The 18,431-nt window shown below is 41.7% G+C and overlaps 1 protein-coding gene across 1 annotated transcript in view; it reads right to left on the reverse strand.

The window, feature by feature from the left end:
* Window positions 1–18,431, reverse strand: part of SNTB1 (syntrophin beta 1) — a gene marked incomplete at its 5' end in the record, with an annotated part of 117,166 nt that overhangs the window by 53,132 nt on the left and 45,603 nt on the right. Inside the window, one exon of the mRNA XM_082479991.1 lies at window positions 4,989–5,205. Within this exon, the coding sequence (XP_082336117.1) occupies window positions 4,989–5,205 (217 nt within the window). The remainder of the gene's footprint in view (window positions 1–4,988; window positions 5,206–18,431) is intronic.

Raw genomic sequence — 18,431 nt, forward strand, 5'->3', positions numbered from 1 at the left:
CCTCTCTAGGAAGCCTGTTCCAGTGTTTGACCGCCCTCTTGGTAAAGAAATGCTTCCTAATGTCAAGTCTGAAACATGTCAAATCTTGTAGCCCTTTTAAAGGAAAATAGTTGTGCTTTGGATCAGCAGGAAACTGGGAGTGCTGGCAGGTCCCAAACTACACGCAGTCATCTTGTGTAGCGTTGTACGGAAAAGGCATGGAGTTTTTACTAGTACTTCAGACATCACATATATAAATAATCAATCAGCCTCACAGCTGAAAATGCATGAGAAAAACATTCAAGAAGTCCAGTTTTGGACAGTGCTGTCCTATATTAGTGCCACAGCTCCCTGACTTCTAAAGATGCTTGTCTTTGTATTTCATCTTCACACTCTCCTGCTAACTTCTTACATTTGTTATCATTCATGGCTCAAGTTTTTTGGTGCAAGGACTGGTTTTTACTATGTCATTTTACATCCAGTTGAAACTCAGTTTTTATTTTGAAGACGTTTCAACTTTTCTTTTTCTATCTTGTTATAACAAAATTAAATACATCCAAATTCACCAGAAATTGTTTGATATTTAAGATTTTGAAATTTCACTTTAGAATCACACAGGGACATTTCATGCTTACATAATTTCTTCGTTGATGTCACACCAATTGCAACACAAAACGTTAAGTCTCACTGACCCTCTTGCTGTCCATTACTGACATGTTATTATGTAATGCAAGAAAAAAAAAATCAGAAGAATGTGTGCAATTTGGGGAGCAACAGCTTTGCAATAAATCTTGCAAATCTTTCAGTGTATCAGTACTTCCCAATGCAAAAAAGAAAAAAAATTAATCAAAGTAATGAAGCAGCTTAAGTCTATAGCTGCCCATGGAATAAACAGGTCTGAGTCTGTCTCGCACCTCCCCGTCCTCCCAGGAAGCTCAGGTAATTCCCAGCCTCAGCTCAGTGCACAGAGCCCAGGATGAAGGCCTTCCACCCAGTTCCTCTGCCACCTTTAAAATGTACCTGCTGAATTCTGAGGTGCTGGAGCGTGTCCAGAGAAGCGCAACAAAGCTGGTGAGGGGTCTGGAGCACAAGTCTTATGAGGAGCGGCTGAGGGACCTGGGGTTGTTTAGCCTGGAGAAAAGGAGGCTGAGGGGAGACCTGATCGCTCTCTACAACTACCTGAAAGGAGGTTGTAGTGAGGTGGGGGTCGGTCTCTTCTCCCAAGTAACAGTGATAGGACAAGAGGAAATGGCTTCAAGTTGTGCCAGGGGAGGTTTAGATTGGATATGAGGAAACATTTCTTCACCGAGAGGGTTACCAACCATTGGAACAGGCTGCCCAGGAAAGTGGTGGAGTCACCAACCCTGGAGGTATTCAAAAGACGGGTAGACGTGGCACTTAGGGACATGGTTTAGTGCTGGAATTGGCAGTGCTAGGTTAATGGTTGGGCTTGATGATCTTAAAGGTCTTTTCCAACCTAAATGATTCTATTATTCTATGATTTTATCTTCTGACTGTAATTCTCAGGCCAAGCCTGAAATGGACAACAGATAAGGAAAGTTCATCTGTTTCTCTGCGTTTCCTTGGTGTGAAGTCTACCAACTGCACCCGTACTTGCTGCGGTGCTGCCACTGCGTGCACCTGGCAGCCAGCACCACACTGCTGGAAATCTGTCCTTGGCTCATTTTTCCTTGCTTCAAACCCAAATTAAACCTTTCTCATCAAAGGTTGGGCCAAATCCTGCCAGCGGGTATGATGAGTAACTCGATCCTTAAGACTGGATCCCTGCTGAAGTTCCCTCTAAGGATCACACTGCTCTGGACTCCTGCCACTGGAAAAACGTGAGCTGTGCACACTAAGTGCTGGCAGGATCAGGCCCACACTTCCTGGGTTTGGCTGAATGAAGTGCAAGCAGGATTTTAGGGTGATTTCGAAAGCAGATGAGAAAACCTTTTCAGTCTGTGCAGCCCAGCCTCATTCTTAGCGGGAATGTCACGTCTCCCACGCTGTGTACAGAAATACCTTTGTATTAAGTCCCAAGGCAAAAGCAACAACAGAACAAATTTCACCTCAGAGACCTGTCTCCCTTATTTTTTTTCCTATTCCTTAATGTCATCACCAGAAGTTGATCAAAAGCTTTTTATACTGCAGTAAAATTTACTGCTTATTGGTGGTATTGCTAGCTGTGACCATTCCCACATACACCTCCAGTGGGAGGGGATGCTCCTCTGTGAGGCCTGACACTAACCTTTAACGCTGCCACCAAGAAGGACACTTATCAGTGAAAAAAACAGGAAAACAACAGATTTAAATAGTAATTATTTTAACCCAGTTTCTTCCAGCCTAAAAAATAATAGTGGCCCCTGTGTCTAGAGGGGAATGACACAGGTGCCACTAAGATGTTCTGCATCTTTTCTCCTGTTGCCATGTTTGTACTATTAAAAAAAAAAATCCTACACACTAAGTTGGGCATTGGTTTGTATTAAGGATCTTCTCCTTGGTATCTTACAGATTTTTAATCAGGGAAGACAATTCCCTACCTTCTTCAGAGTGAACCCACAGGCAGGTTAGGTAAAGGAGACATCTGAGAACCACTGACTCTAAAAGCTTCACTCCTGCTCCGAAAGAACAGGCTCACCAAACCATCTGAGAGTAGATGCAGACTTAGGAATCTCTTCACTGGGGCCAGTCTTCAAGGAGAAGCAGAAGTCCTATGCAGGGCTACATGCTCTAGTGGGAAAACCAGATGTGTAACCTCCTCTGTGCCTGTTAAACCCACATTTTACCCCAGCTGTCTAAGAATTGAAGATGTTCTGGTGCCAAGAAGCTGGTATTTCCTCCTGGGCCTTTTAACATAGGTATCTTCTCATGCTGAGCATCGAACCAGTTCAACCTGGTCCTACAATGCTGCTGTGACACAATCTCCAGCCTGCACTAGAGAAACATCTGCACTGAAAACGTCATGCTTCCTATGTCCACGCTTGGTCTTAGAGAAAAATTAGCTCAGCTGTAGTCCAAAGGAGGCCTTTTATGGCCAGGATATGCTTTGGCAGCCTGCCAGCAGTGCTCTTCTAAGGCCATCCAGCAAAGTGACACCATCAGTTATAAGATCTATGTGTGTCAGGTCACTGGGTTATAAAACAGAAGTGTCATAAGCATGTAAGGACATGGTTTGGGCTCGGCTGTGAACGAAGATCAAATTATTTTTGTGGAATCAGATTACTATCTTGGGATATATTCCAGTGGGAAAGGGTCACTGCATTGTAATAGCATTTCTACTGGGAAATTAGTTCCAGTATTCGAGATGATTGTTAAAAAACCCTGAAATAGATAAAGATGCAAATTGATGGGATGCTACTATTACACTGCAGCTAGCTCGACGGTGAGGTACTGTGTGCCTGGGTAGAAAAATCCAGCTTAGACTACACTGCTCTGTGTTGGGACTACAGTAAAAATCAGAAGTCACTCTTTCCACAGGAAATGACAGCAACACAAAATGGAAACCATGATAATAAGCAATACGACTCTCCCACGCGTTACTTCCTAGTAACACCTAAGAACGCACACATTTGTAGCACACATCGAAAAAGTCAGCTCCATCGCAGAAGTATCATGGGCAATGAGCGCGTCCCTCCGAATCAGTCCTCCTGGCCTTCAAACAAAACTGAGGACCAGGAGAGTGACAGAAGCTGAGAACTAAAATATGGCCAAAAAAAAAAAAAGGGAAAAATGTTGAAAGAAAGGAGCCAACATGCGTAAAGCATCGTTACATTGTGCTGATTCAAACACTGCAACCTTCACGGGTGTATTTAAAATACACTCCATGGCAGAGAGAATGACAAACTCTCAAGCTAGTGACAGAGCTGTCAAACCTCAACATCTTAAACTTTACAGATATCGTGATTTAAATTTGAGAAGGACTGCTAGGGAAATTGCTGGTTTACAATTGCACTTTTGTAGTGGTTGGTTAGCACTGACTATGTTGGTAACCACTTGGTGAGATGAACAGCAGAAGCAAAGTAAAGCTATATTAAACAATAAAGTGGGGGGTGGGGGTGGGGGGTGGAGAGAACCCTTAAAAGAAGGTCAGACAAATATAAAAAACAAAGAAGGAAAATTAGACAGATACTGATAAAGTTTCTGAATTGCCATGCAAGAGATTGCAGGGGAACCCATACTCCCCAAACCCCCTTCTGCTCTTCCCTCTTCTCCTTATCCTGCTCTGCAAATGAAAATGTAACTTTTATTTATGCCTATACTTAAGTGCTGAGAATCAAAGGCATTGCACCCAGCTTCTGGGCAAGCCGACACTGCAGAAAAACAAAAAGGCCATTATTTGGATGGAAGAATCAGTCTGTATTACTGACTTGACTGGTCCCTTTTTTACTAGCAGCTGTTGGAGCAGGGATCAGAGCGCGTGCTGGTGTGGTGCAGCTGTTCCACATATGTTATAAATAAGGGCTGTTAAAAGCTCATTCTATTTTTAACCTTATGAAAAAAAAACCAAGAAGTCACAGAAATTCCCCATTAATGCCTTGTAAGTGGAAGTTTTCTCCTCTTCTTGACTTTAATGCTCAGAACTGAATGGACAAAACAGGCCATTCTTAAAATAATATTCATTAAAAAGAAAAGAAAAGAAAATGCAATTTAGTGGAATTAGATTAAGCCAGCCCGGAAGATGTAACCAATTAGTGTGTATAGTGTGTTTTCCTTCAAAAGCAGACACTTTATCAGAATGAAAACAAACTCCTGTGATTCTATTTCTAATGAAAATATTGGATTACCACACTGAAGAGTTTCTCGAGCACAACCCAAAAGCTGAACCAGCACCACGCAGCTCAGACACCACCACCCTCTCTTCCCAAACCAGTCCTTGCTTGCCCCTCGCTGGGTTTCTGTGTGTGGCCAGGGCCCATCCACCAGCTCCTCCTCACCAACCCCAACGCTGAAGAGGTCAACAACGATTCAACGCGAAGGCAAAATTCCAAAGCCCCAAATCCTTGAATCACCTGTTTTCGGGGTCCGACACCGTCATGTTGCGTGTCACGTAGCACATCTTGAGTGGTATTGTCTTCTTGTCTCTGTGGACGGAGAGTGAAAGCTGCGACAGGGGGTCCGCAGAGGCGCAACCCAAGCGGGGAGATTCGGGGGGAGGCGTCTCCCACCCAATTTCTGAAACAGGAGAGCCTTTCTTCACATAGGGGGTTGCTTCTCTCATGTATTTCACTATGGGGGAAAAAAAAAAAAAAAGAAAAGGAAAGTAATAAGTAAATGGATATTCAGTAGCTGCATCCCATGTGAGTTCTTTGAACTGTTACCAACCCTCAGCACTGTTTATTATTTCTACTCTGCCAACATCATGGCAGTGGGAAGCTGTGCAAATACAAAAGATTGAGATCTGACTGCTGTCCATCTCGGTAGGGCGCAGTGAGTAAAACAAGGGAAAAGAACAAAACAGGCAAAATAAGAACATATAGCTAGTGTAAGGCCAGGAGAGCCATACAACTTCTCCTTGACAGGCTTTAAGTCCTCGTGCGGCAATTCCTACATACAGAAGCCGTGAGCTGGCCGAAGTAGAGAAGTTTTTACAAAGACGTTCAATCGAGTGACAGTGACTCTATTATTGCACTATCTAAAATGTTCCAGCGATACTCCGAGTGCTGCAAATTCACATCTTGCTTCTGGTTCACGCTTGTCAGTGTCCCGCCACTGATCTGGACAGCTATTTCTGCTTGCTGGGAAGCAGTTTTAGCTGATCTACTTGTGCATGTATATATATGGAGTGAACAAAACCCAATTCACCTCTTAGCCTTCTCTTGGGGAAATAAAATTGAGTTCGAGCCTTTCGTGGGAGTGGAGGTGTCAGATTAGATCTCTTCTCAGCCTCTTCCAACGCTTTTTTCCAGTATCACTACGAAAAGTGAATGTAGGATTCCCAAATGCTCTTACTTATATGCAAAAATCAATACCTCTTTTACACTCATACTTCATATTCCCTTTTTATGCAGGCAAATATGGCAACATTTACCCTGTTTTTGAATTCTTTTGACAGTTGAAGATCACTTTTCCTTTTCATGTGCTTGACAAATCTGCCAGCCACAGTCTCCTTCTTCATAAACCTGATGGAGCTCAACCAAGAAAAGACCTCACATTTAAGCACCCTGGTTAAACATACACATCCAATGTACACAGCTGTGGCTGCCTAACTGGCTATTGCCACTTGATTGCACCCATGACTCAAACAGAGATGACACGAACCGAAAGGGCAGGAGCACTGTGAGCTTATTTAGGGAAGTTATTAAAATGCTGTGAGAGATGATTTCAAGGAAACGGTGCAGATCATCGTGTTAGCTCAGCTGAAGAAGCTGGGAATGATTGAGTAATAAAGAGACGGGTAAATTACAAAAGGGCATTGTGGTGAAGGACGTTAAATTAGGGAAAGCAGACTGAAGTTTTTAAGTTCAAAGTGAAAGCAAGGGAAGTATTCGGAGGAGTGAACAACGGTGTTTCTGCCAAAACCACAGATAAGGTGAGTGATTTCAGCGGCACTATTTTCAAGGCACTTCATAACAGCTTTACCAAGAGAGATACCTGTGCAAAACTGGAGTCCAGGCTCTGTGAGCATCTATTGGCATCTTTTCTTGAAAACACCTTAGCGCACATCTTGCCATTGTTCTCTCTCTCTCTCCCCTCTTTTTAAAAAATCTGTTAACTTCAATTATAAGGACTTTTGTATTTAGGTATTTTACAGGATATTCCTGAGTCAGAAGGATCATTTGTGATTTATCAGAAATGCTGTCCTACCCAACACTGCTGTTTTGACTTCTTTGCCCCGTAATATTTTGAGTAATTTTTGAAATTAATTTCTTCCCTGCTCAGGGAAGAGCCGGCATGGGATTCTACCAGGCTTCCAGGAACTATTTAAGGCAAAAGGTGTTGAGATTGATTTTTTTGATCTTTTTGTAGACACCTACCTGGAATACATTATCTAAAAATCTGTGTCACCTAACTCTCAAAACCAGTGCTCATCCTTGGGTACTCCATAAATTACCTGATTTTCAAAGGTGCTGAAAATAAGCATTTTTAGCCAGTGTCACAGAGCTAATTGGTTTTAGCAGTCGGCATCTCAGTTTGGATGTACTCATAGCCCTTGGGAAACAGAGCCTGAACACGTACAGATGTGGTGAATCTACTCCTGTTTACACTGAACGAATATGACTTTGTCATTAACTTAGATGGGAGGAACAGCTGAAGCTGGAAAAATCATGTTTGACTGCAAACAAAATTTTGTTCCCTTTAAAATTAGAGATTATCAATTGATCTGTTGAAAAAAGTAATCTAGCCAGCTTTTGAGCTCCGTTACAGTGACATGCCAGCAAATGTGATGCTAAATAAAGGTCCAGGTCTCAGTCATGTAGCTATTTCCTCTGTGCTATTTTCATCTTCTTTCAGCTGCAGCTACATGCTGCAGACCTGAGCATCTTTTCATTAAGGAAAGGAGAGAGGAGCAGGGAGAGGAAGGAAGCCGAAGTGAAAAATTTGGCTGTAAACCTATGCAAGAACACAGAATGTGAATTTAATCCCCCAGAGATGAGTGCAGAAGAAAAGAGCCGTCCCTTTCACGTGCCAAGAAGCCAAGTTTCCATGCGACGCACTGGTGAATTTGTGGCAGGCAGCTGCACTGTTTCAGAACCTCCTGTGAAAGAGGAAGCAGGAGCAGGAGGAGAGAGCAGAAACACAACCCTCTTTTCCACAAACTGAGTCTCAAACACAGCAAAAGCCAAGAAAATTACCTTGAGGAAAAACTTCCTATGAAAACTCCTGCCAAGTTCTGAACCCCTAGACATCTAGTTTCTACTAACTTCCAAAAGGAGACGGATGCTCAAGCCCAGAGACTTACATGAATAAAGACCCATTAATATACTGGTAAACTGCTGGACACCATCTTCCTACAAAATTCTACAAGAGGATTAAAAAATAAAATCAATATAGTTTTTCTGTAAAGAAAAAAAAGGACTTCAGTAGTTTTCTGTAAATTAATTCCTACTTCTTACTAAATACAAGCACAGCTTTCTAGATTCACACTGAATTCTGCTGGGTTTTACAAACCAGTCTTTATGGCTCCTGCATATTCAAATGTGTTTCATATTTTAAAAGCTCCCAAATGGATACATGTAAATGCACAAATGGAATACTGGAGTGGAACAGGTGGCAGAGCTTGATCCATTTATATAATTTTTTGTATTATTTAAATTTCAGAGCCAATGCTTTCCATTTGCCCCATCAACATGCATAATTACATGTCTATAACCGAAGTCCAGTTTATGAATTTAGCTGAAATAAGGCACATGCTGTTCAGATGATTCACAAATTTTATCAACAATTATTTCCTATTTGCCTCTAAAGTCTGGATGCAAATACTGCAGAACACACTGTTTTATACCAATGCAGCAGTAACCCTGCTACACACAGAACAATTTACGGTGACCCCACATGTGGCTACATTTGCCAGTCTGTCCATTAACCAGTTCTCAATCCATCTAGTAAAAAACAAGTTGATACCAGTATGTATTATAGGCATGTTCCTATGCCACACTGCACTATCTGAGAATCTTTAATGCATTAATGTTAATGTATAACTGAAGTTATACAATTTACTTCCATCATCAAGTTTTAAAACCAGAAAAAATATGATACAGGCTATTGGACATTAAAGTAATAATGTGGATAATATTCTGTTTTCAGACCATTACACTCAAGAGCTAGATTTCCTAGTGGATACAGCAGCACAAATCCAGGTATCGACTGAAAAAGAAAGTCTCTGGAGAGATCACTGTTTTTATATATTACCGATGAAAATACCTAATGGATTAAACCTCCAAAAGATTTAATAAAATTAAATAAGCCATGCCATTGTATAACAACTCTGAATTATGTATAACTATTCTATAGGTATGTATATATATATATATGCCTTCAGAATAAGTATGTCTAATATATACAAATATTAAATATCTATTTATATAAAAATGCTACATTCTTTAAGACCACCAGAACGTACGCTGCAAACACAGAAACCAACATGTAGGGACTGAGAAAAAATTCTAATGGTTTCATTATTATAACTCAATTTACTGATAGACTGTAATTTCAGTCGAGAGTTGTCTAAACTCATTCATTTGATGCTATAGCTCAACCTCAGAGATCCTTATATTCAGTACTAATTACTGATCCATGCCCTCTTGGTGCACCACTAATTAGAAACTGCGGTCAAGCAATTAAAATTGCAATCTCCGGAGCGCCCCTCCCCACAAAGAGGAGCGGAAGGGAAGTGGCAATCAAATGAATTAAGCCACTGATACACACTGAAATACTTTGCATTTATTTTTTGATCTGCAAGACAGGCAATGTAGCTTCCAAAAAAGCACTTCATTTAGAGGCAGTGCTGCCAAGTCCCAAGTCTCCACAATTAATCCTTTGTTACTGTTCACAGATGACTTTGGTTTTTTTATGGTGGAAAGAAGCAGGCTTTTAACGAGCGAAATACTACAGACCAACTTGGTCAGGTCCTTGGCCAGACACAGTTCTGAGGAACTGGGACTTTTCTGACACATTCAGACCGTTTCCTAGGAGGGAAGACAAAGACCACTGAAGTGAAGCCAGCACTCCCGAGCAAAGCTCTTTCATCACTATAGGAATGAGGACAGGATATGTAGGTTTACAGTGTGAAAGCAAAAGGAACAACATGCCCGAATCTGCTCGAAAAAGATGATCGAGGAATTCCCCTTTGCAGGAGAAAAGCACAGCCTCCTCTCTACGCATTCATTCTCTTCTAAGTAAGTACTCAGAGGCAACTACCAAAGCTAAGTAGAAAACATCACCCAGAAACCTCTTGAGGCTGTTTTCAAAGGAAGCGCTAAGGTTACTGATACCTATACCCCCAAAAGATAGGTGTTTGAAAGTTCCCATAAATCCATCTGCATCTGGTCTGGCTTCTGCCAGGCTGAAAGATGGCCCAGAGAAGAGGAGCTAGGCAAGTCCACCACTATACTTAAGATGTGTTAAGACTGCGTGTAGGGATCAACCTTTGGAATCACTCAGGCCCACAAATTGAACGTGATGAGATCAACTGCTTTTATCAGCTTATTCAGTATGAAGGGGCTGTTTGACTCGTCTGTGCTGAAGCCAGTACACCAGACCATCTGCAAGGGTATTGCGGGCAGCGTGGTGTACGAAAGCTTTTCTTGCAAAAATGATTCTTGGTTAGTTTGAGATGAGCTGCTAACACAGGCCTAGAGGAGGCCCATCCTGCAGGTACGCAGTTCCCACCTGGAAAGGAGGAAACAAATGAACACAAGCACTTCTGAGGCTGTAGATAGCATCACTGCAAGTCCAAGTGGACAACTTGGAGCTGTCTAACAGCTGCTGAAGTGATACTGTCCCAAGAAAAAAAAAAAAAAAAGTGGACGGTAGCAAAACCTAGAAGTAATCACTGCAGGTATGTGGCCTTCAGAAGGGCAGATTAGCCAAGCAAGTCAATCACTCAGCATCGTTGTGTCATTTTGCTTGACGAAACATTAAAACAGAGAATTTCCGATCTAAGTTTTGGTAAGGCACAAACCAAAATGCCCCAAATGGTTTCAATACCAGCTGAGGAGAAGTTTTGCCATAAAATTTATAAACTGTGCCCAAGTAATGCCACTACAAATGCAGAGTATTTTACACTATTGCCAATGAAACTGAGATTAACAGAGCTGAAGAAAGGTCTACTGTATTAAAATTAAGTCAGTATCATGATACCAGAATTTCCCTGGTAGGTTTTACATTAGAGATCAAATTTCCACTAAACTGAAGTAAACTGCACGCCCTACAGTGAAGACGTGTATAAAAATGAGATGAGAATCTGCCCAGATGCTGCTGCCATCATCGAAACTAAGACCCAAATACTTGAAGAAAACAGTTTCTGAATCAGATCATCTATGAATATGTGTCACATAACCTTTTCAACAGCTTTTATGTGGGCATAAACCAAAAAGCAGCCAACAATCCTGCTTGTGAGCATTTCTACTCCATTTCCTACAGAAACATCTGTTACTACGTTCAGACAAGTAACATCCATTAACATCATCTACTTTCCCCTGTGCTGAAAGGGATTTGAAATAGTAAACCTCTTGATCTGCCAAGAGCATCAGATCTCCTCCTCTGGGAGATGATATAAATTAATTAAAATAAACACCTTGTGAGAACACAAATCCCCTTTATGCTTTGGCCATTTCTCATACTGTAGGGAGACTAAGTTGAATTTACATTTTCTGCTGTTTTTAAATTAATTCAGCTGAATTCAGTGTGTGTTGCTTCATCCCTTAAAGTGACAGGCTTGGATGTAAATTGTACGGGGCTGTTTTTAAAATCCTTTTAAAACACTTTCAGTGTATGCACGTTAGACTTTTCAGATGGAAGACACAAATGAGTGTTTTGAAAGAGTAACTTCAGAAAGATCCAGGAGACAAACATGCCTTTAAGATAGTTTACCTGAAGAGAGGACATTAGCAATTGGTTACAAGAAGCTGCTGGTAAGCAACCAGGCTTCCAGTTCGAGCTTTCAGTGAGCTACAGACAGGCTGAGCGAAAAAGATCAACAATTGCATTTCAAAAAGATAAAGAATACTTCACGGAGTTCCTTTAAATTAGCAGCTGCTTTTATAAAAAAGGTGGAACAATGTTAAGCAGTGCTGTAAGCACCATCACACACTTGCACCCAAAAAATGAAGGCAGTTCCTCTTCAAAGCACCTTGCAATCAGCAATTTTGCATGGTTAAGAGAATTTCTTTGTCAATGAGGTAAGAAGACTGCCAGTCCAGACAGCAGACGAAGGGATCAGCATGTCCAGGTCCACATCACACGGGAACTGCGCTCAGGAAGCCAAGCATGGGTGCAGTCTGTGAAACCTCATGGTTTTGATAACGCGATAGAGCACAGTGACCAGACACACTGTGTTATCCCTAGCAGGTCTCAAAAAATGTAACTCGCCACCAAAGATGTCTTAGAAGTCAAGAAACTGTAGCAGAAAACTCAGTGGTGAGCCTTGGCAGGAGTCACGGACAGCCCCTGCAGATGCCTTCTCCTTCCCACCTGCACCAGGGACATCCCTTTTCCGCTCTGATTTCAGCACTTGGGGAGCTGGAGATTACATTCCCAGGCCATCCTATGCTCCTGTGTAACACCAAAAAATCTTCAGAGCTACTTTTCCCTGGTTTCTTTTCCTGAGACTTTATCTACGATATGTCCTGATTCAGCCACTGACTCCCCAAGCCTGACGCTCCCCTCTAGTAAACACTTCTTTCCTCAGCGCAAATGTTCCTAGGGAGGGAAGGCTTTAAATGTCTTCTTATCTTATGCAGCATATCAATTTTGTCAACTGCAAAACCTCATAAATATGAATTAATTTTCCTTCCTCGACAAAGCCACAGTTTTATACTGCACATCGAGCAAGCACGAGCAAAACACACAACCTACTCCCCTCCAGTCCGTACCAGACAGCCCGAAAGCTCCGCTTGCAGGCAGCGTTTCCCACCCACTTCTCGCTGCCATCACCTGGAGCTCGCCACTGCTAACTGTCCCCTTCCAGCTCCCTTCTGAGTTACATTACCAAGTTCTAATGATACAGTCCATCTTTGAGGTTAGCATCACGCACGCTCAAGGAAGCAGCGAGGACAAGTTTCAATGCCGGGGTGAGATCTTCGTGTCTCTGTACAAAATAGCTTAATGGAAACCGAAAAAACACACTTCTGTCACACAGAATCACAGTGAAACCTGAGGCTGGATCACTGGCTTGGTTCAGAGCTCTAAAGACTCACACTTGAGCTGATGGAGTGACCGAAAGCAGTCACAGGTTGTCGGTAATCTGGTACACAAAAATTTCAAACTGGCAAATTAACAGTAAACTAAAGAGAGACTCTTTACAGTTGACGTTCCTCGATACTTTCGCTTATAATTTCCATTACTCATACCTACTACACTGAACACATTACAGTTTCCTTCAAGTGATTTAGTTTATTTTAAATTTCCAAGCTACTTTTTCAATAAATTGGATGTATTCAGATCTGGGTTTTTTTGCTATGTCACTAATGATAAATGCATAAATCCTAGGAGCAAGGTCCCATAAGCTATTCATCTGTCTTCCAAAAACGTTACATACTTCCTCAAAATAAATGCAGACATATCTCTCTCTTCATAATCTGCAAACCAAATTTTAGCTTGTAAATATTCTGTAATCCTCAGAAGTACAACGTTTGGTTAAAAAGGAGGTGCTTTGGCTTGATGTAGGAGACATTGGCAGTATCTTGAAGAAACCCTACTCGGTGGAGAGCAGGGAGCCACTACATTGCACGTGTACCTTATATAATAAACTAAAAATTAAAAAAGAATACTGTCAAAACCTGCAAGCAGTAGCTACATAACTTACTATATTTTCATATAAAATGTGACAGAGCTCATTTGCTACATTGTTATCTGACATTATGAACTCTACAATTAGAACTATGCAAATCTTTCATAATGGAAGTGGCAAACATCTGAACCAATTTGGCAATTTTGGAGCTGAACATGGAAATTAGCAGTCACATTTTGAGAAAAAGCACTGTGGGACCTGTAACTCACTCATTGATAATCAAACTGGAGCTTCTGGTTGTCTCCAAGGCCAAATGCTTCATAAGTTAAAAAATAAAAAAAAAGAGGGTTTAGTTAGGACTAGGTCATCATACTCCTCCTAACTCTACTCAAAGAACAACAGAAAAATGTGGCTTCACATAAAGCAGGGAAATGGAGCAACATACATTTCTTCACTGAACTTGCCGTACTTAGATTCCGAAGGACCATCTTCTACCCAATATTGACATATTGTCATATTGTCTCAGGAATAAGTTGATTCAGAATTTCTCATGTGCCGCTAATGCTTGTTGTTCCCCATCTCTGTTAGTATTTATAGATCCCTCTCCAATCACCCACACGCTCAGATGGAATTCAAGGTGTCTGGCATCGCCAGCATGCTATAATTTTTCTATTTACATGAGTAATCTCAAGTGTCAGAACAAATATTTCAACCACTAGTGATTATGTGAAAAATACATCAGGGCATTACGGTTTTAGAGCATGCTGTTATTTCAGCAGTCACACAAATCATTAAGTAGTACAGGATAGACTGAAAATGGCACTCACTGAGGGAAATTATTATGCTGTGTATGATTGTACCTGTTTTACAGATGGCTAAACTGACACAGGGAAGTTAAAATGCCTTCCTCAAAGTCATGCAGTAAGCCAGTGCCGCAGTTCTCAGCACTGAACTTAATTTCTACCCCTTTATGACTTTTCATTTTTAAACAACCCAAAGAGATCCCAGTGCCAGTGAAAACTGGATTCACAATGCCTACAATCTTCTCCCTATGGGAAGACCTTGAAGACCTTTCAAGATCCCCAGGATTTCTTTTGATGAGCACGGCTGCAATCACTTGCAAAATTTCAAACTTCTTCATTTTCATTCTTCACTGGACAAGACCGAGAGCTTTGAAAATGACCAAACTTATCCAGGGCGCTTATCCAGCTAAGAACTTGCCATATCTCCTGAGGCTGGGCTAACCATCAAAAGGCATCAGACCACCATAGAAGTCCTTATTTTGGGGAATCTTTTACTTTCCAACCTTACCGACGGGAAGGACCAATGGCCATATTCAGAACACTCAGGTGCCAGTGATTATAAATACTTATATCTATATGCATACAGGTACATAAATAAAGACAGATAGATAGATAAATATACTATGAACACTACTGAAGTTCAGTGACTTGGACGGAAAATTCCCATGAGTGCCCATGTGCCTGCCTACCTCTCTCTCCTTTTCTCATTTAAACTGGGAATAATGAAGTCTGATAAGTCTGGAGAAGCATACAGTCAGCCCTACACTGCGAACCCACAGGAATCACTTTGTTCCATCAAAGACTACCATCTCCAGGCTGCTGCGCCATCACAGTCCAACAAAAGCACAACAGCTCCTCTGACAAGACATGAGAAAATCTGTACAGTAGTCTTAAGACTTCTACATAACTAAGAAAAAAAGAAGGAAATGTAAATCCAAGGAAGTCCCTAAATCGACCATGGGGAACTGGGATGAGTTTTTCTGATCAGGGGTGGGTATAATGTAGCAACTCTATTTTTATTTATTTCAATGTTTTATAATGATAGCTCAAGACCACCTTTGCCTGGTTTTGAAGTCCAAGTACAGTCTCAAACTGCCTCTTCTCCACCTGAAGACATTTGCAAGATGACCCAGCAGGTAAGTGGCAGACCTGGAGTGAGGTTTGGCTCTACACCTATCTCCTCATTGGTCTGCAGGCTAGGAGAAAACCACCTGAAGCAGACAGATTGCTCACTGAGGCACTGGAAGGGAGAGGAGACCTCACATGACACCACCCCTTGTATATCAAGGGGTGGAGGAAGCACGTCTGTATTTCCAGCGAGGACATGAAAACAGAAGGACAATGAAACATTAAGTCACATCCTTGAGCCTCAGTGCTTGGGCTTCCATTTGAATGGAGCCCTTTTCTCCCACGGATTATGGTTTTCTCTCGGAATAAGCCACCAAAACCCTAAAAACAAACTAGAACAATTAAAGAATAAGCATGCTAGTCATTAGCACTGGCTAAAAGGCATTCAAGAAAGCACCAGCACTTTCAGCACAGGAAATTCTCAGAATTGCAGCACCCAAAGAGACCACGACCGAAACCCAACTGTGCTGCCATAGGACAACGGCATCACGTGCTGCCCTTTGCAGCTCAAAGTCCCTTACCAAGGCGACAGCTCTTCTATTCCCATCCCTAGGAGCTGCAGTTACCATATCTTAAAAAATATCAGTGATCTCTGATGGAACATGGTCCTCCTGGAACTCCAGTGCATAAGGCAATTTGGGGATGAAAGAAAGACTTTTTTACTTCTTTGGCAGGTTTATTATTGGCTAAAAAGTAAAGTCACTGAGCAAAATTGGTCCTGTTTTACCTCAAACCAAGGCAAATAGCATCGTTTAAAACTATTCTGCAGACAGGATCTCAGAAGTGAATTCATGAACACAGGGAACAAGGGAAGCAGTGAAAATCCTCATAAAAATCCTGAATTCAGAAGCAGAATTTTTTTCCATGAAATGGTTTTGTGGAGTGATCTGAAAAATACATTCGCATTCAAATTAATTTCTTTCTCTACTAACAAAATAGTACTTTGAGTGGACGTTTTGATTAAAAATGTCTTTTTATTTCAAATTCCTTTTCTAATAAATATTGCACGGAGTTTCCCCCAGCATCCATTTTGTCAGATGGAAAATTCATATAGTTATGATTCCATTAGGTTTCTCGCAGTGGACTGGGCATTTAATCAATGAGAGCAAAGAGCATCTAAATAGGGTTAGGCTTCAAATTCCTTTCAGTGAGAAGTTAAATCCCCATTAGCTTTGAGCCATAAGCCCCCGTGGGTTTAGCATGCAGCTTAAAAGATAACGCTGTGAGGGGTCACGGCTCTTTACTGTAGTACAGAAAGCCTATTTCACAGATGGCCCTGCAATAATAATGTAAATATAATCCTGTTTCAGTGGACACTTTATCCATCCAGAAAACAAGCAATGTTTTCTGTCCCAGAAAAAAATCACATTAATCTTCAATTTAAGGGCAAAACAATTCCTTGCTTCATTCAGGCCCTATTACAGAGAATTACCGAGACTCGCCTGGTATCAGGCCGATGCTGGGGCCAGCATGGTCCCCCCACCTCTCCGTAGGACAAGACAGACACAAGTTGCTGGCAGCAGCTGCGGAACAGCAAGTGCAGTTGACTCGGCACATCAAAACACATTTCCTCACTACTCCAAATGCCAGTTTGGACTGTTCCAGGTTAGGTCAAAGCCAGGTTAAAATAGTACAACCTATTGTTTTTCAGAGTCTGCAAACTGCCTGCCAAGTACTTTTTGGTCAACTAGTACGGGAGGCTGATAACAGAGGGTGGAAAAGAACTTGGCAATTCCCAGCTGAGCTTCAAAGGGCTGTAATGAAATGCAACTCCAGTTCAAATCATCACAGAGAAAACCGTTTGTTTAATCGGTGAGAAGAATGCTAATTTGTTTGCATCTCAAATTTATTTGCCATTTGTACTACCGGAGCACTTACCAGGATTAGTGAAGAGCCAGGGCATGACAGCCTCGGATGCCGTGCAAACAGAGAACAAAAAGCTGGTCCCCTCCCAAGGAGCTTAGAAATCAAGTACAAGTTAAGAGACAATAGGGACATGACAAGGAAATAAGCAGGCAGAAGAGCCTACGTTCAAAATCATGCATGTATCTCCCAATGTTGTTACAGTTGTATTGTATTCCCCTGTAACAGAGACAGCGGTAGCAGGTGCTGTTTGTAAAAACACTGGAAAAACGTGAGGAAGAAAAGGAAATACGAGTAGGGTGATACAGTTGCTAGGATGCGTTTGCAATTAATAGTGGCAAGAATTTTCCCTGCGTTGTTACCACTGCTGCTTCCCGTGCAGGGACTCCATCAAGGCTTAAACTTTCAGCACCATCTAAGGCATAAAATGATTTTTCACTGGAGTTGTTGCTTGAATTCTTCTGATAGATAGATAGACATAGATGTAAGATATAGATATAGATAGATATGAAACCATTTGTCTGAAGCAAGGACGGCTCAAGCAACTGGGAGTGCCTAGCTAGACAAGGATGCCCACCAGAGCCTGTATAGATGGGCACTGCACTTGGGCACAGGTAACGCAAAGAGTCCTCCATATGCGTGCAGATTAACTGCAGCTCTGCTGAATCTCACATTCTCTGGCTTGGCCTCACATGTTCAGGCCAATTCCCACACAAGGGAAAAAAAAAAACTCTTTATATGTCTTTCCTGTCAGTCCTGAGAACAATTCTGTTCCAAAAGTAAAGAAGCTGGCGAGGCGAAAGCAGACTGAAAGCAAAGGATGGTGTATGTGCATGCTTGCCATTAGCATAACTGGTTTTCTTTATGCTCCAGTGTGGGAGTACCTTTGAAAGGAGGAGCTGAAAGCACAGCTTTTCAATCCAGATCATCTATGCTTCTACAGAGGCTTGGGGATACACAACAGGGATAACTATCTGCTGGAGGCTTGTTTGCTTTATTAGTTCAAGGGCAGGTCTCTCTTGCTACTTTCAGAGAGCACAATCAGATGATATCTGTTCTTTTTTTTTTTCCTTTTTTTTTTTTTTTAACAGCAGTACAGATGGGCACAGCAAAAAAAAAAAAAAATCAAGAACAATTTCTGCCTCAAAGAGCTTCTGATCTCAGGATCACTTACAACTTCTGCCAAAGTCACTGGGTTCATCTTCAATGGGAATTAGATCAGGTCCAGTGGTCAAAGCTGAAGATGTGAATAGGGTACAAAGAGGGAA

The sequence above is a fragment of the Vanellus vanellus genome, assembly GCF_965231255.1.
Source record: "Vanellus vanellus genome assembly, chromosome: 2".
Taxonomy (NCBI): domain Eukaryota; kingdom Metazoa; phylum Chordata; class Aves; order Charadriiformes; family Charadriidae; genus Vanellus; species Vanellus vanellus.